Source organism: Dromaius novaehollandiae, chromosome 19, assembly GCF_036370855.1.
Source record: "Dromaius novaehollandiae isolate bDroNov1 chromosome 19, bDroNov1.hap1, whole genome shotgun sequence".
Classification (NCBI taxonomy): Eukaryota; Metazoa; Chordata; class Aves; order Casuariiformes; family Dromaiidae; genus Dromaius; species Dromaius novaehollandiae.
Window position 1 is genome coordinate 8,701,220 of NC_088116.1, and position 27,916 is coordinate 8,729,135.

General features: G+C 46.2%; 1 protein-coding gene across 3 annotated transcripts; it reads right to left on the minus strand.

Moving 5' to 3' along the window:
• Positions 1 to 9,034: 9,034 nt before the first annotated feature.
• Positions 9,035 to 27,756, minus strand: LOC112987319 (3 beta-hydroxysteroid dehydrogenase type 7-like). Of its 3 annotated transcripts, none has more exons than XM_064523407.1 (8): positions 27,523 to 27,756; positions 23,125 to 23,280; positions 19,687 to 19,795; positions 15,083 to 15,182; positions 14,074 to 14,236; positions 10,626 to 13,043; positions 9,585 to 9,646; positions 9,035 to 9,455 (listed from the first exon to the last, which is right to left on the minus strand). In XM_064523407.1, exons 1-6 carry the CDS (start codon positions 27,728 to 27,730, stop codon positions 12,604 to 12,606), a joined length of 1,176 nt encoding a protein of 391 aa, XP_064379477.1. In that variant the 5' UTR covers positions 27,731 to 27,756; the 3' UTR covers positions 9,035 to 9,455; positions 9,585 to 9,646; positions 10,626 to 12,603. The 3 variants fall into 3 exon arrangements, with proteins under 3 accessions (XP_064379477.1, XP_064379478.1, XP_025962946.2); XM_064523408.1 differs by having other exon boundaries at positions 9,585 to 9,699; XM_026107161.2 differs by lacking the exon at positions 9,585 to 9,646.
• Between the last annotated feature and the right edge of the window lie 160 nt (positions 27,757 to 27,916).

Below are 27,916 nucleotides of genomic sequence, written 5' to 3' on the forward strand. Positions count from 1 at the left end.
CTCCTCCACCCCAGCTACTGCACGCGGGGCTGGAGGAGGGGAGCACAGAGCAAAAGGGAGGGATCGAGGGGGAGAGTTTAGTTCAGTACCTGGGAGCATGGACCAGTGGGGTCGGTCTCACCGGCCCTCACCCAGCTCTGCTCTGCAGCAGGTTTTGAGCGGGAGCCTGGGCCAAATGAGTTTTCCTTCCTGTCTGCCAGGCCATGGCTTAGGACTGTATTTTGGGTTTCCCCCCCCCCCCCCCCCGCCTTCTTTTCTGATCTCAGGGAGGCTTTTTGCATGGCTCACCTTCTGTCTCTTGGCTTCAGGTGGACCTAGTTTTGCCGTAACCCCACCGCCCTCTCCTTGGGCATCCTCCTGCCCTGGCCGGGCCTCCCCGGCGCCTCTGCCTTCCCTGCTCCTCTTTCTTTTTCCTTTGCTGCCCTCTATCCCCCAGCCTTGCCCTGGCGCCTGGCGCAGAAAGCCGTAATTTGCTGCATAGGCATAAAATACTGTGAACTGCTGCACCTTTTGCACATGGATAGGTCAAAAAGAAGTGTAGCAATTTGCTTGAACATGTGCACGGGCAGTATTAATGCAGATCAGTTGCAAGAAATAACGTAATACAGATTTGCCAACGTATGTATTGCATAAATGCTGACAGGTGCTGACAGAAGTGTGTGCGTAAACATTTAATAGCACTGTTAATTCATAGCACAACAGTTGCTGTTGGCATAGCTTGGAATTTATTATATTTTGCTATTTATTCCTAGTCAGCTTGTTGTCCATCATCCTCCCAGATGGCATGTCTACCGCGATTCCTTCCTTCTAAAATTTGCATGATGCTTTTCCCGAGAGCCAGACTAGGTGGCCTACAGCTCGAGTCGTGCACACAGGCTCCAAAGCTGCCTTTCTTCTTCAATGCAATCCCACTTTGCTTCTGTGAAGAATTTCCTTAATCTCTTTATGCTTTAATTGCCCTCCATGAATAGGGAGAAATAAATATTTAATTCCTTTATAGATGTGCTTCCCTTTTTTTGTTTTTCTTTGCTAATCTACTTGGATTGCTGTGGTGAAAACCTGCCCCCACTGAAGACGCAGGCAAAACCACCACCGATTTCCGTGCAACAAAGATTCACCTTAACTGACTCTACCCAAAAGTTAGGTGTCTAGTCCAAGACTAGATCTAATCATCTAGGCTCCATTTATAGTCCTTGTCGAAAGATGCCGGCACCTCTATCGTCAGTTCACCCTGCTTGTCCCCTCCACGAGTGCCAATTTCTCTCTCCTTTGGCTACAGCGGAGGTTGAAAGGATGAACTTCAATTACCTTTTAGATGGTTGAGTTTTGGCTGTCAGTGGTGGGGAAGACCTCTTGCAATGTGCTGGCCCTGCCCCTCTCCCCCCCGGAGATCAGGGTTCCAGTGGGATGTCAGTCTGCTACAGCACTGCAAAAACTTATAGCTGGACCAAAAATGCGACATGGTTTCTGCCATCACCTCAGGTATCCTCTGCAAACCAGGCTCAAGCACCCTTGGAGTGTGTCTTGCTCTGGCCACCTACCAGCATCGCTGTGTTAAGCGGTGACAAATTGTAGAAGCAGTAGCAAGGGGTATATATATACGCTGAGCAGTGTTTTGCTGGGTTTTGCCAAGGGAAAAACTGAAGCATCGTGTGAGTTTCAGGTTTTGCTTTTCTCAGTGGAAAAATTGGACACTATCAAATGACACGAACGGCTTTCCGAAAATATTTTATTTCCAACAGTGAGAGAGCGTTTTCACCACTACTCTCCTCTGAAGGTACATGGTAATCGGGTCACGTCCGGGTGCCAGGGACAGTAAGTGTCTCAGTGTGCATCTGCTCATGCTGGTCATCAGGAGCACGGGAGGTTTGCGTAAACCAACGGGTGTGTGAACCTGCAGTACTCATTCCTGGTTGTTTTTCCCAGACTTTGAGGGTGCTGGTTAGTAGGCGCTGCTAATGCGGATGGTCTCTGAGAGGCGATTGCCTTACAGGATTCATTCCTTTAATTTCAGGAATGCACCTTTTCCGCAGAGCTCACAGGCCTTCCTGGAAGCAGCCTGACTCCTTCCCCCGCTGTGCACGGCGGTCGGAGGACAGGAGAGCTGTAAGAACCGCGGTCCGGCCTCCCCGTGACGGGGACGGGATTGCGACCTGCCAGGCGCCGCTCCTTGGGGTGGCCATAGGTCCTGAGTTATGGCCCTGCGAGCCGCGGAGATGTCACGCTGACAAATGAGGGGAGAGAAGCTTCTTGGCTTTAACAGAGCCGCCACACAGGAAAAGTCAACATAGAGAAGAAAAATCAAACCTTTGTTCCTCTGAATCAGGAAAACGATTTTTTCTGTTGGTATAAATTGGTGGGGGATAGTCTGATTTATCAGGCAAGGGTCTGGTCTTGTGTGCAGTAGAAGTGTCAAGTTTTGCCTGTAACTCTGAGGTTAGTCCTCAAGGTAGTCACCCTGCAGATTTTGCAAGGCGATGAGAAAGCAGGGCCCTCAGGAACCCCAGGAAAAATAAACACAGCCCCAAAACCTGCGAGAGACTGTGCGACAGCCTCTCGTGAATGAGAAGTGACTGAACACCAGGTTTTTCTCCTTCACAGCCATAAAACGCGGGCTAAGGAGGCTGTCCACTACATCTCTTCTGTGGTATCGCTCCCCGTGTTTGACATAGCTCACATGATCTACGAACTGAGGCCTGGTTTTGATTTAGCACTGTTTATTAACCTAACGGTGCTGACATATTTTAGTGCAACATATAAAATCTAAGGCTTTTTCCTAAGCTGAGGAAATGAGGTTATGTGACATTGATCCAAAATGGAGAGGAGTACTTTAGGTTTCACTTTAACAGACAAGGGAACTGAGACGAGGGGAAGGCAGGCCTTCGCCTGTCCTCCCTGCCAACTTCTCTGCAACTGGGGCAGAAATACCAGGTTTCATTAAAGTCTTGCACACATCTGAAAGCAGCTGCAAATGACTTTCAATCATTTCGTTGCACATAAGAGATAACATGAATCAGTTTAAAATTTAAATTGAGGCACTAAGAAAACTGAAAGAACAGGTCACGCTTCAGTAACTCAGCTGAGGTCCAGGTCTTAAAACAGCCGGACACAAACGACCTGTGGCTACAGTGAAAGTACAAGACCTTATCTTTGTATTGAGAGAGGAAACTGAGGCCAGAGGATGGGGGATGATGTGTCTAAGATCATGGTGATTCAGAGGGTAGAAAAGCGGCTGTTTCTCTTGATTCCAGGCTTTTGCGTGACCTTATGGGATCCCACCACTGCTTGAAATGTCAGTTAAGGATAACATTATTAGGGAAATTAAGGAAATATAGAGCTTACTGGCACAAAATAGTGATTTGCAGACAGGCAATGACAGGCCGTTAATAGACCTAGTAATACAGGTTTGCATTAACTGTTTGGAGGTATTTTGTAAACACCTTGGCAGAGTGTCAAATCACTAAGCTGGTACATTGTTCCGACACTGGAGTTACTGTTGTTGGTGTGAGTCCAGAGCTGTTGCGGTTGTGCAACGCTACCAACTCCTCGCTCTCCTCCTGGTTACCTTTTGAATTCAAGTCCTTTCCTTGATTTTGGTAACGGCTATTAAATTTGGTTGCACTCACTCAACATTGCTGTGCTCCTCGGAAATAAGGCAGCAGTTGCGTAACTTCCATTCATCCATCCATACAAAGCAGTTAATTTCCATTATTGAGGTTTCCCAACAATTTAACAGAGTTGCATTAATGTGGCTTATCTGTGACAACCAGTGCAAACTAGTGCAGGGAAACCAATGAGCAGCGCCGGTCCTGTTTAATTCAGTCTGGTGACGTTACACCATTACGTTCAAGCAGCTCGGCTTCTGGGCGTAGCTGGGCCATCCCTCAGCTCCCCGTTCCTCCCCACACCGCTCCCGTCCTGACGTGCCAGGGTGCTTGGTCTCCGCTTGAGCACCCACTGGCTGCGTTTTGATCCGTGTAATTTCTGGAGTTGCCTGTAACAAGTTACCACCATCGGTTACTCTGCGGCGTGAGGAATTTGAACTGTATTTTCATCAAATCCCTTATTCTCTGCAGCCACTTTTCTCCCCCAGCCCCTACCCTCCACTTTCCTCCCATCCCATTGAAGTCTCAGGTGACTTTCAGAAGTGAGGAAATATATCTGCTTGCGTTTCTACTGGTTGCTATGTAGAGAGAAATCACTTTGTAGCTGGTTTCTCCATGCGTACATTTTTTGCATTCCTCCCCGAGGAAGCGGCCTGTCTGGAGCCCTCACACGTGACTCAGCTGTGCCTCGTCCCTTTCTAGCTAGAGTTTTCAGTGACTTGTTGAGTTGTGAGAAGCTGGAGCAAGTTGTCATCGAATGTTATCATGAACCTTCACTTCTACGGGAAGCTTTTAAGAACAGCTAAGGTAAACATTGGCCAAAGTGGTTGAGACATACCCGAGTCTACCCTTACTCAGGAGGTTGTGTTAGACTGATGGATGACTTTGTGCATCTACATTACTGTGATTCCAAGAAATACTGAAAAGTGCCTTTGTTCTTCCCCTTTCCACTGCACTGTATCTCTGTCTTTGATTTTTCACCAAGCTCCATCACTTTTTCTTGTTGACGTGACCAAAGTGTGCACAGAGCCTGCGGGTTGCGAGGTGCCCGTTTATCACTGTGTGGTTGCCTGGCTGTCTCCTTCAGCCTGTCCAGAAGCCCGCTGGTGTAATCTCAGGACTGAAGGAGCTTGTGCGTTGCCCTGCGTAATCTTGCTGCTGAGTGACAATTCTCCTCCTCTTTCTCTCATTTATCCCAAACCCCTTTCTTTTCAGATCCCTTCATTTCCTTCTGCTCTTGCATTTTAAGCCTTCTCTTATGTGACTTATTGTCTCGCACAGTTTCCCTCTGTGCTTCTCTTCACTTTCAAATCCTTCATTAAACCACAGCTGCTTCAGCAAGCCCTCCTTTTCAGAGGCAGTAATCCACACTTATGCTCTAGCCCACAAACATTATCTAGTGTCATGTCAAGCATATGTGCAGCCTGCAAGGTAGTCTGGTGAGGTTTCTGAAAGAGAGCAAAGCTTCTAAATCCCTTTGAAATATAATAGAAATCAGGCACCTAATTCTCTTTAGTTTAAAAATCCTGATTCTTCTCCTGGGGCAAGGGCTGTATATTGATCTAGGTTGTGCTCTACCGTACGACTGTACAATGCTATGCAAGTTTTATGCTGAACCATTAATCATTTGAATGCACAGCAATGTGTGAGTTAAAAGCATGTGCCCAGTATTAAGATGGGCTGATTTAGATGTGTCTCCTGGGGCTGGTTCTTGCTCAATTGCTCATTTCCAGATGTGAGTTTTGAGAAAGGCAGAGCTTATAAGTGCTGTGTCTGTCTTGTGTTACAGACTCCTTATAGTCAGTACCTATTCCCATACAAGTAAGTGGGAATACTCCCAAAGGTATCAACAGCAACGGGATTACAGACCGTTTGCTTCTCGGTTTCTTGCTTGCTGTGAAACAGGTTTGCTACCAGCTTCGTCCGTCAAGCAGGTGAATCCTCTCCGTTCCCTCTGAAGCTGGCGCCTGGAGAGCCCTGTTCAAACGGGGACTTCTAGCATCGTGGAAATGGCTGGTATGTTCAGCCTTCCCCGGAGGAAGGGAGATTTGAGTTGGGATGTCAGCAATGGGTTTTAGGAGAGACAGATCTCTGTCCTATGTTCAGGAGTGTGTGGAGGCAGCATGGGCAAGGGATGTGAATGAACCATTCATGAACATGGCCCAGCGGGAAGGAAAGAGATGAGGTTGGTGAGGAACCGAGCGATCAAGGCTGCTGGGGGTGAGAGCTCGGGCTAGGGAGTGGTGGAGATGTGTGCTATATGTGATTGCCCCTATAGGATTGCCAGATGGAGAGTTGTCCAACGGGCAGAGCAGAGATAAATAATTCGGGACAGCGGCAGCGATGGTGGGACTGCTCTTCTGACCCCTATAGACAGACTATTCACAGAGGGACTTCTAGCAGTTCGACACTTTGCTTTTTACTGGCTTTTATTAAAATCGGTGGTAAATTTTCTGTGGGAAGTCAGGCAGGTCCCAAGTCCTAAGCGTTTTTGAAAACTTGCAACCCCTCAGGTTTTGATCCGTTCCACTTCTTGATGGAATTATTTATTCATCTCCAAGGAGCATCATTAGGAGTGGTCTGTGGGCAGGTAGGACTCTCTCTATTGCAGGTCCCAGGTGACTTTTGCCTGGCTACCCAAGGAAATTTAAACTGTCAGTTATGGTCAGTGCTTAGCAGCAGCTGTGCTGGATTCAGCTTGATTAGAAACTCACTTTGGGGGAAAAAACCCTGCCATGTCAATGTTTATGCAGTAGAGCGGGAGCCAGTTGGCCTGGGAAGGAGCTGTGGTCTGTAGACTCGCGCTGGGCTCGGGTCCCCCCAGGCGACGGCTGACGGCAGGTCCGACAGCGCGTTCCTGGGAGACGTTCTCCTCCATTAAAAAGGCGAAAGCTGAGAGCGGGCGATGAGGCTAATTCTGACCAGGTGCCAAAATCATAAAACGTGGAGAGCAAGTGCGAAACTGGCTGTAAATCACCCCGTGAGTCTGCGCTGGAGCCGGGGGTGAAGCCCCGGGGCCCCTTGCGCCCGCTGCCTCCCCGGCCCCACGGGCCCCTCCGTGGGAGCCGCGCAGCTGCTTGCTCGGGGCAAGGGCAGCAGGGTTTGGGCTCGTCGGTGACGCTTCCCTGGGCAAGGCAGTTTGTGCGGGGATGGGGATCCCGCGCCCCGCTGCGCGGTGCTCCCGAGCCGCTCGAGAAACCCGCCGGCCCGGGGAGTCGGAGGGGCAGAGTTGCCGCGCGTGGCTGGGCTGGACGAGGTTCAAGAGCCGCAGTTTATGCAAGCGGACGGCTAACGAGCGACTAGAGAGGGAGACCAGAGCGGGCAGGACAGTCCCTCCGTCACAGAAAATCTGGATTTATTTTCACCCATTCGTTGCAAGTCAGGAGCCATTCTCCTCAGTCTTATTCTTCCATGCTGTGACACCTTTAAAATCCACGGTACATTTAACTTTTGATTTTCGTTTAATACCTCTTAAAGTGATCTAATGCAGACAGATTAAGGACAGTAAGTTTCCACTGCCCTGTGGTGGAAATACCTTATTTAATAAAAGAGTGGAAGACAAATTGGCCACTCAGTGCACTAAAAAAAGAAAGATATACTAAGTTTGGATGCTACCGCTGTTAAACTTTATAGGCCTATCAATTTGAGACAGTCATACTTACCTGAGGGTTTTGAATCACTCTGCAAAGGTAGCTAGGATCCCAGGTCGGAAATCAGAAATAGGTGTTGAGGCAGTTTGCAGTATTTAATGTAGATCTATGTAAATTGCTAGGGGAGGAGGAGGAGAACAGTTTGATCTTAAAGTGTAATTTGGACTGTTCTCATGTTTTTGTTTTAAAAGGCTGTTTTGATCATTTGTTGCCTCCTCCCAGGTTTTAAACATTTCAAGTCTCTCAAAACGTTCTGATACTTTTAAAGATAAGGATCAGGTTTTATGTATTTTTGTCTCTCAGTTCTCTTGCCTTTGACATTCAGGTTTGCAAACTTTCCCCCCTATCAAAGGGCTCTAACATCTTTCCTTTTTTATTTTTAAATGAAAATTGACATTCTCTTGTGATAATGTGATTCTAGGAGCCAAAACTTTTAAGAAAAATGCCAAATACCACAATACCTATGGGAATTTGCAACCTTATTATTAATAATGGGCCTCTTCCACTTCCCTTCAAGTCTCCTGAGATTTTGATGTTTCATCTAAATCCACCCAGTTCCTTGTGATCTTTAAAGGTGGGGAGACAGGAGAGAAGAAAACATTTTTCACAATATTGCTTCCTGAGGAGAAGAACTGATTACAAAACATGGATTCAGCCTCCATTTTGTCTTCTTTAAACATGAAATATTTTCAAGTCTAAGGTTTTGTGGTATGCAGTCTTGTTTTTTCTCCACTCCTTTTTGCTTTGCTGGAAGAATAAAGAATTTGATTTAACATTATATGCCTGGAAAAATAAAGCATTTAATTTACATTTTACAAGGCAGTTATTGCAGGTTAATTAAATATCAATTGAGTGTTATAGGCCATATTAAGATTTATTAATAACAGAGGAGATAAATCTCCTTGGAATTCAATTATATGAAAATCACATAAAAATATATGTGCACTTTTATTCATATAATACATAAAACTTGTGAATTACAGTGCAGCATTGTACAGTAAGTTGATTAATGAAAATTAATTGCTAAAATAGAGGAAAATCAATTTAAACTTCCTGTGGCAGGATAGGGGAAGCACGGTACCCATGCCCTTGGAGGGCTGAGGACGTGCCCACGCTCACGCTGCAGAGCTCCCGGGATAAGGTGCAGCTCGGACATAAATGTGCTTTACCTGCCTTAACTCACCGTTTTAGGCTTGGGGAGAGAACAACCTTCTCGCCATGGGCAAGATCTCCATTTGCAAGGGCAGAGACTGGTGAGTGTACGTGGAGGCGTAGGAGCGAGTGGCAGATGCTTTTCCAAGCTCTCTCTAAACATTCACCAGGACATTTAACACTAGAAATACTGTTAGAGAGGGACTAGCCAGGGTGGCTGCGAACTCCAAAGTACGTGGCTATGTTGGGCGTTTTTCCTGGGCCGCTGAGTGGACTGAGGCTCATCTGGGGCAGGAAAGCTTCTGACACTGCAGATGAGGGTCAGAAGCTGCATTCAGAAAATATCTTTCCAATATTTGCCAAAAGATTGAGGCCTGGCATGCCGCCATCTGTTCCCTGCACATCCTGTGTTAAATACTGTCAATATGAGATTATGTTCCAATTATGGTACCAGACTGACTGGTTTAACTCCTACCACGAATCTATTTTCCCTTATTACTATGTACTAACTCTGTGACTGATGTACCAGACACCAAAAGACATGGTCTCTGCCCAGAGGGCTTCGTCTAAAAGCAACATGCCCGGAGAAGACAGAAGGCAATAGAAAATGCAGATGCTTGAGTAACCAGGTTGAGCTTTTCTTTTTAATTTGGGGATTCTTTGCGCAGTTGTGTGTTTGGCTTGAGGTTTAATATTGCCAAACTGGCTTCCTTCAGACATTGCACAAGAACAGAGACTTCCACAGAAACTCAGGCAGGGTTAGGCACGCGCCGCTCTGAAGTGCGTGTGCGCACACGTGTGCGTTGCGGGGAGAGGAAACGAATGCTCGGTGCACACGTGGGAACGCTGGCGGACAGAAAACCTGGGGAGAACGAAGCCGCAGCTCCAGCAGCTCCTCTGGCAGACGCCACGGTTTGCAGCGGGGATGTTTCGCCGGGTTAAAAAATAGCAGGTGTCTTTCTGTCGATGCACTCTCTCCTCGTTCTCCTTGCTCCGCCGGTAGACGACACATGCATCCATCTCTTCTGTGCTTCATCTCTGCTGCTCCCTGCAATAGTTGTCAGGGATATTAGCATTAAATACTTACTGCCTGGCTTAACTAAGGGGTAAGATAGGATTTAATTTGTATGGCTGAAATCCAATTATATAATGGAGCCCCTGGGGGAAGCAGTTATACCTGCTGAATCTCTTGGATGAGTAATTGTGCACAAAGGCTCCTCTCCAGAAGTAGAAACAGATCTGAAAAAAAATTTTTCCTCTCTTTTTTGCTGCTGCTGTTACATAATGGGACCCTAAAAAGAAAAGCCAATGACAACGCAGTGCAGGAGAAAGAATTAAAGCATTGCCAGGAGAAAACAAGTTATAATCTGATAAAATCAAGGATCTAAGAGGAAGTCTGCAGCAGCATTAGCTTTTAGGAGCCAAAATGTAGTGCAGCCAAAGGAAGCTTACTCATCTTTTTGGAAAACAGCTCAGAGCCTTTGCTGTCTAACTTTTTCCCCCACTTCTACCAGGAGCAGGCAAAGGGAATCCTCTACTTGCTTTTGTCAAAGCTCGGTGGGTGGGAAGCTACAGAAGGAGCTAAGCAGCTAACTAATTCAGGTCGTTTTGAAAGACCCTGCACATAACTACCATCTAAAATACTTGCACCCAATCCTGCATGTCGTCTGCATTCTGATAAGCATCAAACTCACAGGAGCAGGACAGGTAGGAGAGCGTGCTGAGGTTCCCAGCAAGGTTCCTGAAAGATCAATATAACATTGATCTCTGGGGCAGGAGTGGGGCAGGAGCAACCCTATGCATCCCAGCTGATATCTTCAGCAGCTCCAAATCCCTCGAACAAATATACCGAAGGCTCTTAGTGGGACTGAAGGCATCAGCTCTTGTACCTAGGCAGGTTTTTTCAAAGGTCAGAATGTCATGTTTCATTATATTTTTAAGAATAGGAACCAAACTTTTATTAATTTCTAATGGGTTATGAGTGGAAAAATACTTTCCTAGGTCTCTCTGATTAAATGACTGTGTGGAGATAAAAAGATGACTGCACACAGCCAGCCTAGAGAAAAGTCCCGAAATCCAAATGCCGCAACCCGAGGACAAGCCCGGCTGCTCAGGCATCCCATCCATCAGCCTTGCTGTCTAGGCAGGTCTTTCAGTTCTCTTAAAACTAATTAAAGCCAAAGCTGTTGCAGCACTTGAAACCCGAAGGCAAAGTCACCTGTCTCACACTTGGACTTGCAGCTCCACCCTGTGGCTCGTTCTTGGCAGCATAAAACCGAGGTTTCGGGAGCATTAAAACCTGTCGAGGTCGATGCTGCTGTACCGTGGTGATGCTCCGGCAACGTGCGGGAGAAATTGGGTATATATTTCTTTGTCAAATTCTCAGCAAGCTGTCATCTGCCATTAGAATAATAACAGAAAACTGCAAAGACGGTTACTAATGAAATAAAAAACTCAGCAATCTTATTATTCCCTTTCTCGAAAGCCTCCCAGCACAAATAGGTCGAGGATAAAACGTAGGGCACTGGTAATTTACACGGTTCACTTCACCTCCCCAAATTCTCTAGGAGCAGATTGCAATTTTTTTTCCAGAAATGTATTTGTTATATGGAATTATTCATGAATTACCTGAGCACATGATTTTTGGTTTGGGAGCTCATTTTGCAAATAATTCTCATGTGATTGTGAATTTCAATGAAGTTAACTTGGCACCTCTCACAGTATTGCTTCGCTTTCATTACTGGGTAATTACTGGAACTAACAAGAAGTGAATTTTGATCATTTCTATCAAATGTGTCATGCTGAAACTTGCTCTTTCCGTGAGGATGAGGGCTCTTGTAATTAAAACAAGCCTTTATTGTGTATGCATGCATTTGCATTGTAGGACAACTTGGGAGAGGGTTACATGTTCATAAAACACGGCAGTACTTTAAACAGCTTGATACTAATAGGATTAATTTTAAATTTAAACAGGTATTGTAGAAATTTCCCACTTCTCCAAGTCGAAGTGAAAACTGAAATCTCTGTTGTGCTTGATATAGGCTTACCAGTCTCTCTGCATGTCCTAAAAATAGAGGAGCTGGTAACCTGATACGAACCACAGTCGTCATTGTGCTTTGAATTTTCGTTGCGAATTCTCTGTAAGCGCCTGTCCCATCTGTGTTAGAAAAACCTCATCTGCGCAACGCTGTTCCCCAACGGACTGTGCAGCTCCGGCAAAATGGAATGAGTTAAAATAACCTCTAGTTTCTGTAGTTCAGGCATTATTTAGCATAAATACAGCCCCTGAGGCCTTCACTGAAGTTCCTGTCTGCCAGTGTGGTGGTTGAACGTGGGATTTAATTTGTTTTGCCTAGCCGCTAGCGTGCTGTGAGGTTATAGCACTGGAGTTGCAAACTATCTGGAGCACATCACCCAGCTTGCAGTTATCGGGTCTCAAGCTGTACAGCCAGAGTGCAACTCAACGAATGCATTGTTAGTGCAAGAGATTATACATTTCTTTTAGTAGATATAATATTTAAAAAGAGACATAATATCCCGCAGGTTAAGAAAAATAAGAATTTTGGAAAAGAAGTGGCTCCGGAAAAGGGAAAATCTTTTTTTCTATTTATTTTCTAAATTTTCTATTAAACCTTAAAACTTTGAACGATCTTTCTGGGCTTTCCTGCCCATCCCTGGGAGTTATCACTGAAGACCCTTGAGTACGCTAGACAAATGAAGACATCCTGCTTGAGCTCAGGGTAAGGGAGTTGGTCCATTTGCCTAGTATGGAAAGAGATGGAGGTTCTTTGGGCTGTGGAACAAAACTGGTAAACTAAACTAAAAAACGTTTGCTGAGTGCCATCTCTCCTCTAATTGTGTGTCTCTTGTTTCCATGGGTGATCCCAGCTCAGGGGTGGCATTGCTGGAATGAGCGAGGCCAGTGAGACCTGCATCTGTCCCTACATCACTGTCTCTACATCACGGCAAGAGGACGCTTTCAGATGCAGCATGTTTTTTTTCACATGGCACTTAAAACAGTGGACTTTCTGGTGTGGCAAGGGTAGGTACCTGCAGCCAGAGAGTTTTGCTCGCTCTCCGTCTGTATAAGGACTTGCTGGTGTTTGCAAAATTCCTGCCCAGGAGTTGTGTGTATTGTGAAATTCAGATGAAACCTGTTGGTGTGATAAGCTCTCTCTTTCTCCAAAACATGCTGCTTAGTTCTCCTTTTCATGAAGCTGGCGGGATCCCATGTTTCCTGTAGTTGCTTTCAGCCACTGTGCAGTCCTCTGTTTGCTCTCTGTCCAGCTGAAGAGAGGTTGGTACCCAAAATGCCTGGAGGCTTTGTCTGTCTCGTAGGAGAAGGTGGTGACTACAGTGTTCAGTAAAGGCAAGTTTAGGAAAGGCTGTGGCTTCCAAAAAGGGTACAAGAGGACCTTGATTATTCTGTGCAAGTGTATTATCAACCACATCTTCCAGTAAGGGATGTGTGAGCCCAGTCGTACTGAGGGGTCCATAGAGGACAACAGCTGATGCCTGATGAGGAACCCTTTTCTTGTCGGAGTGTCATCATAGGAGTAATACACTTGTCCAGCAAGTAGGTCTGGTTTCAGCTGCAAGTTCCTTGCTGCGAGAACATGCATCCATGCGATGTTCCCTGGAGAAGAAAGAGGGGGAGAGGAACAGGAATTCAGGAGGAGCAGACTGTGCCTGTTTGTTGCGGGAGTGTGTGAATGCACTGGGTTGCGCGGCTTCGCTTCTGTCGGGAAGGCAGAGCAGAGCGCTCATCACTGATACTCGGCTTCACTGCGGAGAGACCAAGTGGCTAATCCAAACCTCCAAGGTCCTTTAAACCTTTGGTCCCCCCTTTGAGCTGGTCAATTAATGTTCCTTGTGACACGGGTTCGTGTGAAGTGAAGGGGCAGTGTTTTGTAGCGAGAATAGGATGAATTGCAGGCAAGGCACTCGGGTTTTATTCCTGACTCTGCTGCAAGTTTTCGAACAAGTCATCTGACTTATCTAGGCCTGATTCTTCTCTAACAGCATTTTAAGACTACTGTTATCTGCACTTTTGGAAGAAGACGTGCAAGTGAGCTCCACAGAAAAAACTAAAAGCCAGCATGATTTAATGGTGAATTATACTCCCCTGTAATGTATTCAACAACAAAACAGATTCTTTCTATAGTTTTGTAATCAAAGCCTCTTATACGCTCTAAAATCAGGTAGTGCAGCCCTTTTTTTCCCAAGGACTGCTCTCCCTAATTTTACAAATAGTATTAATTTAGTTTTGTTTAATGAAAACATGTTTTTTTAACCCAAACAACATTTCAAAAATATTGCCTGAATTTCTCTCTCACCCATATATGACTTCAAATGTTCCCCTGGAAAAAGAAAAATTAGGTCTCTTTTTTTCCGCTGACTCTTTTTTCGGTTTTCTAAACATTTTCCCTATGTTGAGGGGAAAGAAAGAAAGAGGACCTTTCCCAGGAAAAATAATAAAATGTAAATAACTGTTTTTAAAAATCTTTTAGCTAGACTAGGTTTTGCGGTCATAAAAATATTTGTGTTCGTTCACCATACTCATCTCTTTCTGTCTTGGAAGATTATGGGTAAGCTGACGTGTAAAATCCGCTGTGACTAAAACAGTCTGGTAGAACCACATGCAAAGAAATCGGTCGCTCACTCACCCACGTACGTGTAATTACGCTCCGTGTTTTCAGGCTCTAGGTAGTTCAACACACCGTTCCTAGCTTTGGCCAGTAAGTACAAATCTTTAAGAAACGTCGCCTTCTCTCCATACACTGTGTTTGCCCGGATGATGCAGGTTGCAAGTTTGCCGCCGTTGCTGAGCTGTAAAACCAGAGTGGGATGTTAGCGTGTGGCAGATGGAGAGGTGAAGTCTTCCAAAGTGATGCTGGATGTGTCAGATAAAACCAAGATCTAGGGAAATCGAGATAGATGAGTCAGTCAATGTTTGCAAAAGTGATCTGGACATTTAGGGTCTGGTTTAGGTGCCTAAAAGTGCCCAGTTTGTTTTTTTTCCAAAGCACACCTACACCTGTGTGGTGCTCCCTGAAAGATGTTGGATGAAGGTTCCTAGCAGCGTTAACCCATTTTGCATTTGAGGTATGAAGGAGTATTTGCACCAACCAAAATTAGATATCAAATGAAGCTAGCTAAACTGGCTGGCTAGCCTCAAACTGTAATGAGGAGAGAGGAAAGCTCTAGACAGCAATTTAGGAGAGAAGCCTGATTTATATGGTCTAAATCATCCTGTAGAAGCACTCCTCTGTCAATTGACTGAGCTGGGAGTCCAAACTGACTAGTCAGCTAACTTAACTAGTTAGGTGGCTAAGTCTAGGTGCTCTAATACTTCTCATTCCTAAATCACTCGGGCATGTCTGAAAATGACATCTCTATTCACGTAATTGGGACGTAGCACGTTCTGACATCTGCTCTGATGGAGTTTAAGCTTAGGTTCAAAGGGCAGTGCCATATCTTGATCTTTTGAGGGTTTGTCAGCTTTCCGATGATGTGAGGATGTCAGGTTCGATAAGCTTAGGTCAGTGTGGATTTGTACACCAAGTCAAGCCAGCAGTTGGATGTTCACTTAGAAATGGGTTGTGGGGTCTCTCTAAATAGCTCTCTCCTTCCACCAGTCCCTTGTAGTAATACGAGGGATGTTGACTTCTGTACCTTTCTTCCATTGGCTTCAGCTACCAGTTTTTCTGCCATGGCTTTTGTCTTCCCGTAAGGCAGCTCCACTTCCCCGCTGTATTTGGTGTCCTCGTTTCCTCTGAAACAGGTTGTGAGAGACAAGGAGTGACCACGGAGCAGAGCTCGGGGCCTTCGAGGGATGTGTCCCAGCTACACATCCCCGGCTCTTCAGGGACTTACCTTCGGCAGTGACTTAGGTGAGTCTCAGATCCTCATTGCAGCCTGGGAAAAGGAGGCCTCCGGAAATACTGGGAGGGTCAGGCCAGGGATTAGGTCAAAGTGGGGTTTGTGGGCAGATAAGGGCATTATTGAAGAGGTGGATTTGCTTTTGTCTAATATGGTATGACGGAAGCAAACAGTATCGTGACAGGCAGATCAGAAGGCAATAGCGTTTCCTTTTAGTGCAACTCACAAGTGGCTGAGCAAGATGGAAGGGGCGCAGGAAGATGGAGGGCAGAAAAGCGAAGGCAGTCCTGGTTCATTTTACGTAAGAAGTAGAGAAAATGAGGCATCAACTAAAAGGAGAAGCTGCTGCTTAGTTTTCTCGTAGAGTTAATGAGAACTGGGAGCCGTTTGCCCGTGACTTGAGAGAGCTGCTAGGTGATCCCAGGGAAGAGGTGTGATCAGCTGATTTAAGCTGGGATTATTCCTTCATCCCCCCGAGAAAAGCGTGCACTGACGGGGCGAGCGAGGAGGCAGCGCGTGCCTAAGGGTGAGCAGGGTCACGGCCGTGCGGGGCACACGTCGTTGCCTTTTGGAAGAAGGCAGCATGCGCCTTGGCTGGCTGCGCATCCTCAGCTACAGCTGCCAGGAGGGAAGCCCATGGGACCTGACAGGTAGTTGGCAACACAGATCCTGAAGTAGCTCCAAGGAGAACCAAGAAAGCACCGTGGTTCCCCCCAGGGCGCCGGCGTTTTGTCCCAGTTGTCCTAGCTCGATCCTTGTCCCCTGTGGGATTCAGTTGAGTGGATTCAGGGGGCTCAGGAGGAGGTGGGAGGTGGGGCATGAAAAATGCTCGCCTGGAGCACAGGGAAGGGCCACCTACCCAGACCGCGTGCTCCCCTCCTGGGACTGCGAGCTCTGCGTCAGCTCCCTCTCCCTCCCGTGTACCGTGGGAGTGCCGCGGGAGACCTCAGGGCCCTCCTGCTCGTTTTTAAGTCAACTTGCTCTGTGTTTTGCTCTCCTCGTGCAATGCTCGCTGGGCAAAGGCCCTGCACCGCACTGTGTGAGGCAGACGGGGCAGTGAAGTATTACCACCCTCCCTTTGCAGACGGGGCTCGGATGCGTGTCTTGGACGGGCGAAGTGACCCGTCGCAAGGTCACGCGGTGCACGTGTGGCAGGGCACTTTGGGGCAAACGCCGGGCCTCGGGAGAGGAGACTTGCGTGGCCTTTTCTGTGCTTCGAGCTCCGTGCAGGAAAAGTGGGCAACGCGGCTGCTGTTCTCTTGCCTGCTTGGCAGTCTGGTATCCTGCGTGTCCGACACCCCGGCTGAGATCAGGGCCGTCCTGTGCCGCGGCAGCGGCAGCCCAGCCTCCCCGCACGCCCCGCGCTTTTATCGCAAAACCCTCCTCCCCTTCGTGGTGTTTACGGGTGATGAGCAGGAGACAAGCTAGAAAACAAGCCGAGACAAAAGACTGATTGTGCACGGTTTGTTCTGCGCCAGGGAAAGGCCCAAGACAATTCGGGGGTTATCTAGAAGTTCTAGTTTTAATTGCTTCCTTTTCATATCTGCATTTTTTCCCTCTCTCCTTCCCCTTGCAAAGCTTTCAAAAAAGCAGCCGCCTCACGAAGGGGCGACCTGGCTGCCGTGGGGCTGGGGGGCCGCCGGGCCCTGCTCCTGCTTGCGTTCCCCCACCCCCTTCCAAGCTCGGTAGTCACAAAGAGCTCAGCATAACGCTCTTGCTTTTCGAAACGATCACAGATACCCGAACGCTAATAAGACTGGAGCAGCGTTGTCAGAAGGTATCTCGGCGGCGGCTGTCTCGGAGGGATTGAGACTGACAGAGGCATTTTCTATTACTGCCGGCTGCTGAGGTGTTAGCGTTAGCCCCGCACCCATCACCCCGTCCGGAGAGCAATCGTGCTTTGTCTGTGTCAGTTCCCCAGCGTGGAGAAGTCAGTTAAATAAAATTATACGAGGAGCGATGGAGAAAGGGGACGGAGCAAAGGAAAAAGGAAGGAAGAGAGGCTGGATCATGGGCTGCGAGGGAGAGGAGCAGAAGAGATTGGGTGGGGACGGGGGAGAGGAGAAAAGGAAGAAGCGGAGGGAGGGGAAGGCCGCATCACCTGCGTGTGCAGCCTGGGAGACGGAGCCATGCTGTGCAGCTCCCCAGCCACCCCCGGGCCCCTTGCGGAGCCAACCAGTGTAGCTTTTGACCAGGGGCCCGGCTCTCCTCTCCCTTTACATGATGCAATTCCTTTAATTTAGTTTTAAATCAAAATCACTGGAGAATGGGGACCACTCTCCCGGACAGGCTTTCCCCTTGCATGATGGAAGGACCTGAGCGTGTTCTGCAAAATGAGTTAAAGGCTCTAGGCGACAGTTTCATTGCATTTGAGGTAGGGAAGGATTGGGACGTGGTGTGGGGGAGAGGATGTTCGTGTGCAGCACTGTGAGCATCAGCCTGAATGCGTTACTGCTCATGCCCATTTGGGCATTATTACAAGCCAACGGACTGTCCTCTCAAGCAAGAATTGGGGTAAATTTTCCAAAATGCCTATTAACATTCATCTCTTAGGTGGCAAAGGCTAAAACTTTAACAAGGATGTGCATGTGCCCACATCCAGTTTTAGAAATGACTGAGATGTACTAATGACCAAATTCCATAGCCTTTCAGTGACACCAGAGCTTCCAATTCATTCCCAAGCGGATGGAGGACTTTTTGCTCTCGTGGATTCTTTTCATAAGCCAGGCATATTTATTTCTGTGGATTTGGGTGCTTAAATACTTTTCAAAACAACTGGGCTATACCTTTGCTTGCTTGTGAATATGAAATTTAGGCTTATAGGTCGTGTTAAGTTATGTCTGAAACAGCCTTTTCTAGCTGGGCTCGAATTTCTAGAGCCACATGACTCAAGCCAGCTGTGTCTAGACCGGCTGCCTATAGAGACAGAACTTGACTTCGGGCCAGTTCCCCTTGCACATAAGTTTCCAAAGTCTGAGCAGTCTGTGTAGACACAACCATGCTTGAACTCAGCAAGGAGCCTTGCAGTGGCACGTATCAAACTGCAGATATCTCTAGCTGACTAAAAAATCAATCTCTCAGTCTTCAGAAATATCAGTCCAGTTGTCAAGGTCCAAGTCCTGATGCTCCACACAGGGCCCTGCGGATACAAAATGTATCCAGATCTGGAGTCCTGAGCAGGAGTGTCAGTTGATTGTGAAAGTCAATTCTGGAAACCAATGATATGTAAGCAAAATAATGCTCCAACCCCTAACTTTGCCCAGGGTCTTTGTATTGCTCTAAATCCCACCTTTGCTTCAAGGGGTTTTCTAAATCTCTGCTGCTTCTTTTGGGAGGAGCCACCTACAGAAGAGATGGGGTGAGCGTAACGCCCAAAAATGCAGAGTCCAGGAGTTGGCCCTGGTGAGCATCTCACCAGGAGAAAGGATTTTGAGGGATGAGAGAGCAAGATTTACAGGTGCTGTTACAGCTATGGGTGCGGTCCATGAGAGATGGGCTGGGGTGGCAATGGCCATGTTATCAGCGTTTCTCTGAGCCTGGTACAGCACAAACAGTGAGAGAAAAAGCTTATGAAGAAGATCAGGTCAGAGCCTGGTTGCAGACAGCGTAATTCTTAAGAATACTGCGGGGCAATTTCACACCAGTTGCATCTGTCTCCTAAGAAAATGTTGCCAACTAGCCTTCTTCTGAGGGAGCGCTACTTTAAAATAGTCTGTATACATTTAATCTCTTTTGATAATAGGAGATGGTACAGGCTTGCTGGAAATTCGCTGTGGAGCTGAAAAGAGAAGGGAAAGTGGATTTGTAACAGTAGACTATCACCTGCCCTCTGGATCAACTCACTGTGTAAGGAGATGGGAGGCATGTGTGAAAACTTGGTCTTGCTCAAGGCCAAGAGAAACTTGTGTTTGTCACAAAACTTGAGCAATTACTAAAAACTCATCTGTGCACTCTCAGGTCCTACTTGAAAGGCCAGCTGGTTTTTTTCTGGACTTGAGCAGAGCACAAAGTAGTAGGCAGGTGGAGGGATTATTGGGGGACCTGTGACTGACTGTAAAGATAACCCTTGAGCTCAAATCCAAAGTGATCTCAGAACTTAGAGGAGCAGGGCCCTGCGTATGGGGGACAGGGCCTGGAGATCCAGTTGGGTCATATGTCTCTCCACCAACTCTTTCAATCAGAGGTGTCCACTAATAAAGTTTAGGCTGGGTTTCAGAAGTGCAATTCCTGAAAATGAAGAGCAGCAAAGAAGGATTTTCAGGAAAGAAAAGAGAAGTCAAGAGCAGTCAGGAAAGGGAAAACATGTCTTTTCCTTTGGAGTCGCAACAAAAAAATCTCCATCCATTGCTGTTTATTCTGGAAATCCAGAGTGGTGGAAAAGATCTGCTTAGCCTTACCTGAACATGGGCTCGTGCGAAGTGTTGGGTCCCACTGCTGCAATGGAGCTCGTGTAGACAACATACGGGATGTTCAGGACACAGCAGGCCCTTAACACGTTCTCGGTACCTGTGGGGCGTGTTGGGAAGGACGAATGTTAACCCCTTGCCTTGGTTCCTAATATGCAAGTCAACAGAATTACAAGCTTAAGATTCTCACTGGGACCAAGATCCATCATTTTTTTGCCTGAACAGATGTAAAACCGTGAGTCAAAGCTGCAGTTCCTCTGGTGCATTTGTACGGGCTTGGATGGCTTATAATATGAGAGTAGCAGCTATACTTGAAGCTATAATGTGGCTTAACCTCTGTGGCTATTAACAGCTGTCATAACTTGGGCTTAATAGTTACTAAAAAAGGAAGTTGGGGAGGTCTTCAGCTAAACAGAACAAAGCTTCATGTTTTCCAGCTTTTCTTCCTTCATGGCCAGTCTGTCAAGGGGTGAATTGCAGCCTGGTGACAAAAGGCTTGCTGTTTTAATTTGCATATATTATTCTTCAGAAGCTCTGCAATGGATCATGGACTACAGGGTGAAAACGATTGCGACAGACTCCTAGTAAATGCAAGGCTAAATAAAATAGTGGGGGTGGCTTACAAATCTACATGAAATGTAGATTGAGCAAGGTTGAGAAAGGTAGAAGTTTCTTGTAATATATTTAATGTAGTTCACTGCTGAGGCTCCCCTGTGAAACAGGGAAATAGAAATTTCATTTGGTACCAAAAGCCCAAAGACAATTTTTGTCATCCTGGTTCCTAGCAAGCATTTATTTCCTTCCAGGAGCAGTGCCTGCATGTGGGAATAGAGGCTGATTTTGCAAGAATAAAGATAGTAAAATCCAGCATCAATCTGAGCTTGTAGTTTCCACTAGTTGTTTTGTGCATGTTAGGGACAACCCAAAAAGTGGCTGATTTCATATCTTGCTTTTACTGCTTCTCAAGAGTTGAGGATTTGTTGCTTGAGTGGGAGCTGTTTGTAACTGGTTTCCTTCAGGTAACATTAACCAAACAGCAGTCAGGTTAACCAATACTAAGGGCAGTACGTATGCTTGTTCTGGCCAAACTTAGGGGTCTGTGTGTGGTTTTGTGGTGCTGGGGTTTGGTTTGTTTTGTTTTAATGATTTATGACTCCTCCAGCGAGGGTTTTTGCATTCCTGGTGATTTTGATTCAAGTTATTCTACAAGAACCTCAATGACAACAGCAAAACTATGGCTGCATCTTGTGGACCTTCAAATCTGGTAGGACAGATCTTTAAGGAAGCTGCTTATAGGTTTGGTTCCCAGAAATCTCCATACTATTTATACCTAGATAATCAGGCTCCACCCTTGAGCCTTGCTGAAGATCTTGCTTGGAGGGTTTGTGGTTTATCTGCTCTCTTTGTTGTTGCTGAGGGCATGATCTGAAATTGTCAAGGAAGTCCTGGGCTGAGGATGATTTCCGAGGGCATGAATCAATATGAACACTCAGTGGAAAATAATTTACTTCTCCATTAGCCTATCACAATATGCAGAGTTAGCTGAGAACCCCTGTAGAGAAACATCACCGGAAAAAGCTGGGTTAAAACCCATTCAGCTTAACAAAAAGCAGATTAGAAAGTCTTTAAGTGACTAGATGGGAAAAATAATTCCTAGAGGAGACTTCTTCAGTCTAGTCAACAAGACTGTAATAGGATGCAGTAACCAGTGGTTGAAACTTAGGAGAAAATCAAAACAGGAGATGTAAATTTTTGCCAGAAATGGTAATTTCTGGTAACGTGGTAATAGCCACATTAATATTATTAAGCATTGTTATGGCTTGCTGAAAGACATGATAGATAGCCCATTAACTTGGAGCACTTAAATCTACGCAAAACTCTTTTGAAAAGGCATAGTCCAATTTAGCCACAAATTATTGGGCTTAAGGCAGTAACTGGATGAGTTTCTGTGGTCTGAGTAATAGAGGAGCCAGCTAGAGGATTATACAGTGACCTTTCTTGACCCTTTTTTTTCCCATGAAGTCTACAGCAGATATCAAATACAATTCATTTTTATTCTTTTACCTGCTGTGATTTTAGTGGAAAACTCTTTAGAATAACCTCACAGTTCAAGATTTTGAGAAGTGCTAGTGAGGGCAGCAGCCTCAGTCTAGGGAGGTCTGCATAAACCGTCCAAGGGAATGCAGAAATGCAGAGTGGTTTGTCTTTGAAAATAAGGCTCCCATTAAGGCAGCTCAGACCGTGCTCCTCTAAAAGGCACTCACAATCACTAGTTACTTCGGAAAAGCTTATTGCGTGTGGTTTTCTGAGTTAGTCACAAACATCTGCAAGGGGTTTGATCTGCTGAATAGGGGAGTTCTCCAAGTTCATTGCTGTCTGTAAAAACCTCACTATAGTAAAGTACCTTGCTCATAGCGAGCAGACAATGAAGAGGAAGATCTCACAAAGCCATCAGAAGGCAGTAGGAGCCCTCAGGCTCTGAATATTCTCCGTGCACATACACAGTACAGGCTCTTAAAAGCATCTGGTCTTGAGAAGAGGAATGAAAAGGAGGATGGAATTTAAATGTTGCCCTTGAATGCATCAGTAAATAGTAGAAGCCCTAAGCAGTAATCGAGTTTGAGATATATATATTAAAAAAAAAGTATAAAATTCCTTCCTTGTGGTTAACAACTATTTTAGCAGCTAACAGCCTGAGGTGCCATTGGAATTGCTGCTGTAATAGGGATTTCATTATTTTTATAGCCTGTGCTTATTTCCTAGATTTATGAACAAATTTTCTTTAAGCAGATCTTGCACCTAACGCAAAATTGGCTGTTGGTGATCAGAAGAAAACGTTGAAGAGTAGCTCTCTGCTATGCGTGGCTTGTAGATACACAATAGTTGTGAACTGTGTGACTATAATTAAAATAACATCACTCTCTTAAGAGCGTGGATGCCATTTAACTGGTATAAATAGTCTTGTACTGGTATATAGTGTATACTTTTCTGGGAATCCCTGGGAAAGTCATAAGCTATCTGGAGTGGGGGTCATCTTTTTATTCTGCATTTCTGAACCATGTTGCACAACGGGATCTCGGTCCAGGGCTTGTGTTCCTAAGTCACTGTGCTGTATTATCACTCCAGCGGTATCACCATATCAGCTCAGTGCCGTTGGTGGAAGTTACGGTCCTGACGAGAATGACCGTACAATATCTGGGTCTCAGTTCGGCTTTTTAAGTAAGGTGTACCTTTACAGGGGAAAGGAGCGGTATGGTCTGCCCTGCACGAGGGTCAGAGGGGCAAAAGCAGAAACTTGCCTGCTTGTGAAACACGGGGGCAAGGAAAACTACGTCAGAGAGGACACGTACGTCGTAGCTTCTTGTATGACCCCACGCCAAGGTGCGTGAATATAGTTCTGTATTTAATTGCTTGTTTTAAAGAGCTTACCCCCAACGTTGACAGCTCTCATTTCCCGGAAGGGCACAGTGTTTCTGTAGTCCACAACAGCAGCTGTGTGAATAACCACGTGAACTCCCTGCATGGCAGCAAGGAGCAGATTGTCGTCTCGGATGTCTCCTTTCATCACTGTCACACGAGCGGTAGCTGGAGAAAAATAATATAACCATAGAGGCAGAAATAATTAAAAAAAAATTCAGAACAGCATCCCCACCTTCTTGCAGAGTGAGGATCCTGCTTGGAAACCTTTATTCTCTGCAGGGCAGGCTGAAGCACCGTCTAACTAGCTATATACAACTTGAATACATCACACTGGGGGAAGATGCATCCCTGTCTTTTGAACCCCAAGGAGCCAGATCTCTATCTGGCTTAATTCAGTGTAGCACTTTGCCATTTTACACCAACTGTGGGGCAGAATAACTGTGGCTGTCATTGCAAATATCTAGCCTGCATCCAAGGGTGGTGCTGAGCAAGAACTGGAGAGGTTTGGACTGGAAATGCAAGTGCTCAGAGGACTCGCTCCAGTAGGTGTGAATGAATGAAGCTGTCCCAGACAATTTCCTTAAGGCAGAAGGCTTGCAGAGCTTAGTGGGAATAACAGCAAGCAAGTTCTGTAGACATCGCACAGAATTTTATTTAAACTGCCACCACTGTAGATGTGGAGGGCAAAAAATGTAATAGATAGGTCTAAAAATTTCATAAGAAATTTCTTCTTTTGAGCCATTCAGAAGCTTTTTTTTTAGTTCCTATCTCTTCTTTTTTTACCTCTCTTCTCTCAAAATAGCTGTTCCACACATGGCTATTGTTGACATCTACTACTAATTTTCTTGCTTTGAGAGTGTTGTAATAGTTGGGTAGAATTTTTCCCATTCTCCTTTCCTGCAGCTGGGAATATGCCAGCAAGAAGCTGAGACTTGAAGAGCTGTGCTCTGCGGGCCTTTTGGAACAAGCCAGAAGCAGCAGTCACAGGACTGCTTTGGAGAGGAGAACTGATGCTGCCGCCGCACCGGGCCTGAGGGCTTCCCGGAGAGTCGCACCAGGCCAGGGCTCGGAGCAGCGGTTTCTGACGGACAGAGCGTGTGAGCAGCTCGCAGGGAGGGTCTGTGGCTGCAGCCGTGGAAGTGATGTGATGTGGAAATCCCTCAGTGAACAGCTACCTGGGCAAGGGGATAGACGAACGGGGTTATTCTTCGTGCATTCACAGGAGGGGCAAAAATCAGGATGGTAGTTTGGCTGGCTGAGCGTGTTTCTGTTTGGCAAGAAGTACGGGACGTAGAAAGAGGTGGAAGTCTTACAAAAGGATCAAGCTGATCTTTCAGTTAGCGTAACAGAGATTTGGTGGAATAGCTCATAGGACCAGGATATTTAATATTAAAGGTTACAGCTGATGTAATGAGAATAGAAGAGAAAAGAGAGAAAGCATTACCTTGTGTAGCAGAGGTGAATACACTTGCTTGGAGAACCATCACGTAGAGGAAGATGCATGAACCTCTCTGCTAGCAATGAAGGGGGGAAGAGAGTGCAAGTAGTCTCATGGCAGGGGGTTTTGCTGCTATGCAGTGGTGAGGGAAAGCCAGTAACCAACAGGGCTGAAGTGTTAAGTAGCTTTTTTGCATCAACTGTCTTAAGGCAGCTGGTGCAATTAAGATCATCAAGAGAACGCTGAGAGCTCAGCCAAAAACAGGGAGAATGCAAGGCAGAAAGGCACCAAAAGGAGTTTTCAGATTGATGAGGCCTGATGAGCATTATTCAGGCCTACTAAAGAGCTGGTGGCTGTGATTGCAGCGTTATTAGTTACTTTAGAGAACTTTTGGAGGAGACCCTGGAAGACTGCACTAGGGCAGACAAAGCACCTATGTTCAGAGAGGAGGAGAAGTACGCTAAGAAGTTACAGAACAGCTTAATTTCAAACCCAGAGAATTCAGACACACATACTTACACCACATTTGTGTAAGCACATGAGGATAACAAGAATAGTAGCAGCTGACATGGATTTGTCAAGAACAAATCACGTCATGTAAATCTCCTTTGTTCTTATGCCACATTAACAGGCCTTATGGATACAGTAGAACAGGTAGATGTCATCTACCTTGACTTTAGAAGAAGGGTTTTGGAAATTCAGTGTCATTCTCATATGTGAGCTAACAAAATATGGTCTACAGTAAGCCAAAGTAGGGTGGGCACAAAACTGGTGGATAACTGTTCCAGTGACTTGCCAGCTGTGGTAGGGGCTTACGCTTCAGGGCTTATTCCTGTATTTGATTCTTTTTGTTGGTTTCGTCAAGAATCGGGCAGGTTAATTCATTAAATTGGCAGATAACATCAAATTGGGAGGGACTGGAGGTAGGCTGGAGGATTAGCATTTGAGCTAATCAAAACTCATGGAGCAGTGGTCTGAAAAAAGGCAAAATTTGATGGGGATGAAGAGAAGCTGTTGGGCTCAGTGGGGAAGAGGCAGCAGGTCTTCGTAAAAGAGAGAGCCTGGGCCAGGGTGGCTCAGGAGCTGATCACACATCAGCAGCGTCTTGCAACTGTGAAAAGGACATAATTGTACTGACAGGCATAAATGTGAGTATAGTCTGCAGGACAGAAGAAATAAATCCTTCTGCTTTAGTCGGCATTGGGGAGGCCGCAGCTGGCGTCTCTGCCCATAGCCCTTGGTGCGGCTTTCGCAGAAGAGAGCAGCGTGAGTGCCCAGAGGTACGGAAAGCGCGAACTAGGAGGGCGGAAGGAAAGCCTGAGAGCTGGTCTAGCCTAAGGGATAAAACAGAATGGAAGGGAAAGAGTCAGTTTTCAAATTGCAAAGATTGTTGCAGAAAAAAGAGATAGAATTAACCTATTCTACCTGTAAGGTCAGAGAAGAAGTTAAGAATTTAAATTGCAGGTTAGGCTGTGCGAAACAGCCTGCCGGTGCAGAAATAGCCTGCCTGAGGTGGCTTAAGGACAGGTTAGAAAACCATCCGTGAGGAGCATCGTGGCCAAGCAGATCCTTCCTTGGGGCAAAGGGAGGGAAGGAATAGTCCCTTGAGGTTAATCCTGTCTTATTTTACTATGATTCTTTGTGGCATTGGGCATCTGCTCCCAGAGCGGGTGCGTGGCCTCTCCGAGAGCTGGGATTATGGGAGATCCTTAAGGTTTGATGGCTTTTGTTCAATTAGGGGTACTTTTAAGGCAATTGGATACCCGAAGCCTAGGGAAACCAGTCTGGTGGGTTCATCTGCTGAGGGAGGGTTGATGGTAGTGGTGTTTCCCTGGGAGCAGAACAGAAAGTTCAGCTGGATCTTCGAAGCTGTCGCATGAGGCAGGAGTTCGTGGGAGGTGAAAGGGGCTCCAGGAATTTTATATATCACAGAAAGCTCGGAAAGAGCACCAGGGGAGGAGGTTTTCCAGGCAGAGTGGCCCAAGGAACATGATCGCATAGGAGGTAGAGAGAAAACTGCATAATTATGAAGATTTTCTCGTAGAAAGTTGGCTCCAGTGGCAATCCTGCCCACTACCACACTGCACCGGCTCTGATGCCTGTGGGTGTTTTGAGCCCCGTGGAGATGAAGGGAACTTGCTTAGCAATCAGCAGCGAGGAGTCTTTTAACTTGCGTTAAGCATATCTCCTCTTTATTAGTATCTTTTAACGGAAAGGATCTCCCTTAACATTTTTTTCTCTCATTGCAAGTAAGGCTGAAGGCTTGGCCAATACGCTGTTAACCACGCAGAGCGCCGCGAGCTGTATTGACTTGTTTTGGGTGGGTATTCTCGAATCCAGTAAAACAGGTTGCTTTTCCCAACATATCTCACTGTAATCAACTCTGGTGAAACATTTAAAAGGCAGCTCTCAGGACATGATCGAATGGATTTATTTCTTTAATAAACCAGTTTACCGAGAGTCACCTTTTCCACCTCACGCACAGCACAGTATGACTATAGGTTCCTCTCAGTTATTTTGGAGATGTATTTCACAATCTGTCGCACACCCTGAGCTTGATTCTATGTCAGGGTTTTTTTCGTTGTTTTCTGTGAATGGTTAACGGGGTGGAGCAGTTCAGTAGTGCGGTTTTGTGTCCCCCGCACCGTTAGTCAGGCTGGAGGGGCAGAAGTAACCAGGTAGCTGAGTTCCCATGTCAGGTACCTGGTCTGCAGCTTGCTCCGTATAACCGATCCCTGAACTGGGACTTAGATCCTCCCTGTGATGCGTTTGCTAACGTGGCTCATTGTGGATCATTTTGCTTTGATTTAGTCCTGGACTAAAAACCTCTCTGAGCTGTAAGTTACTCTTCATGCATGTTTAAGCCAGGTTCTTGCCCTGTGCCAGTAACTGTGGCATCTCCAACATGGTAACAGCTGTCTTTAGAGGAAGAGTTATGGCTGCTACATACAAGAAAATACTCTTCTTACCTGTAGTGAATTTTTCTACTTCTTCTCTTGCTACAGAATCAAAAACTCTGACTTCTTTGATGTAGTCTTGCTGAGCCAGGAGCTCTACAATCTTCTCCCCGATAAAACCGCATCCTCCTGTCACCAGGTAGACCGAGGCACCATCCATTTGTGAAGATGTTTTTGTGGTTGAGGAATAGCGAGAAAGTTGCTGCCAAGGCCTTACCATGTGCTGTTAGTCTCTTATCCAGTCTGTTTTCTGAACCAAGTCTAAAGTTTAATTGTCATATTTTGTTACTGGCTGAACATTAACTCCGTCCAGTTACATATAAATTAAGTTTTTGTTGGCTCGGTACACAAGTCCTGCCACAGACATACCAGTGCCATGGAGAGCCAAAACCTGGTCTCTCTGACT

What these genes read in the sequence shown, in the direction of transcription:
- LOC112987319 (XM_026107161.2), bottom strand. Translation starts at nt 27,730, where the DNA reads ATGGTAAGGCCTTGGCAGCAACTTTCTCGCTATTCCTCAACCACAAAA. An exon ending in CTGAAGCCAATGGAAGAAAG is followed by an intron (nt 14,237 to 15,082) that starts GTACAGAAGTCA and finishes CTGGTTTTACAG; the next exon opens with CTCAGCAACGGCGGCAAACT. An exon ending in GCGTAATTACACGTACGTGG is followed by an intron (nt 13,044 to 14,073) that starts GTGAGTGAGCGA and finishes TTTCTTCTCCAG; the next exon opens with GGAACATCGCATGGATGCAT.